We start from the raw sequence: 1,278 nt of genomic DNA on the forward strand, positions 1-1,278 counted from the left end.
TCATTTTTCTATTAAAATAATATGTATTCTGAATAAATAATAAATAGAGTTATCAATATAATAATTGCTATTTTGAAATATAAGAATAAATTTATATCATTTCTTGACGCTTTTTAGATAAAATTTATTAATATGTACTAAATGTTCCAAATTAATATATTACATAAATTTGGATTTCATCATTATGAATATTTATCATAAAATAAAGGAAATACTTCATAAAATATTTCGTATATCATTTTGTAAATAATTTAAAATTTACACAATGTTTAAAAATAAATGGACCATATGTTTTTCTAAATATTGTATTATTGTATGATTAGAATTTGTATGTTTTTTCATGTAATTTTTATATTTAATATAAATTGTACTCTACGAATTGATTTATTTGTTAACCATTCTTAGGAATGTGTTGAAGAATTGTAAGCTATATTATACGCTATATTCTCTTCTGTTCTCCTTGATATTCCAGAGGTAGGTTGTAATGTGTTATTACTATCGATGTGATTCTCGAAAAATACATTTTTCTTCGCTTTCGATGAGTTATTCGTAATCCAATTGGAGTAAACTATTGTTCAGATAAATAATATGAACTATAAATGTATAATGTTTATAATTATAATTTTTGTAAAATATGTAATAATAAGTATAATCTTTATTATTAATCGGTAAATAAAATAATTTAACCTTGTACAGTGCAAATAAAAAAGGTCAATGCTGTTAGTGTGATCATTGGAATTATAGCAATATGAATATTATTTTTTAAAGCTGGTGGTAATTTATTTGGTACATCTGTACATTTAACAAATGATGCCATACGACTATCATATTTACTTTTAAAATCCTCTAGTTTTCTACAGAAATCATAGTCATTATCATTAGGACATTCTTGTACATACTTATAATATAACTCTGAACATTTTTTTGCACACTCACAGGTGAATGCATTGTTATTATTATTGAATGTCTCATACAGTTCTATTAGTTTAGCCGTTTTTTCAATTGTTATTTTCTTACTCTCCTCCGTATATTTTTGGCATATATGGGAATCTTCTCCATCCTTATCAAGATATGTTGTCAGGAAGATACTGTACACATTAAACGCATCATCATAACTTTTATTCTTCTCTAATAAATCGTGGTATATCCAATAATACAAATATCTACATCTACTGTCATCATATATTGATTTACTATAAGGAGGTATATAATTTAAATATGCCATAACATTTGGGCAAGTAAAATTTTCATCATTGATATTGTAACTATTATATTTTG

At 23.7% G+C, this 1,278-nt stretch overlaps 1 protein-coding gene across 1 annotated transcript; it reads right to left on the reverse strand.

Moving 5' to 3' along the window:
• Positions 1 to 543: 543 nt before the first annotated feature.
• PCYB_006980 (hypothetical protein) lies at positions 544 to 1,225 on the reverse strand (the record flags this gene model as incomplete). Its single annotated transcript, XM_004228119.1, has 2 exons — positions 544 to 653; positions 688 to 1,225. 2 exons carry the CDS (start codon positions 1,223 to 1,225, stop codon positions 544 to 546), a joined length of 648 nt encoding a protein of 215 aa, XP_004228167.1.
• Positions 1,226 to 1,278: the final 53 nt, after the last annotated feature.

This window comes from Plasmodium cynomolgi, assembly GCF_000321355.1.
Source record: "Plasmodium cynomolgi strain B DNA, scaffold: 1143, whole genome shotgun sequence".
Taxonomy (NCBI): Eukaryota; Apicomplexa; class Aconoidasida; order Haemosporida; family Plasmodiidae; genus Plasmodium; species Plasmodium cynomolgi.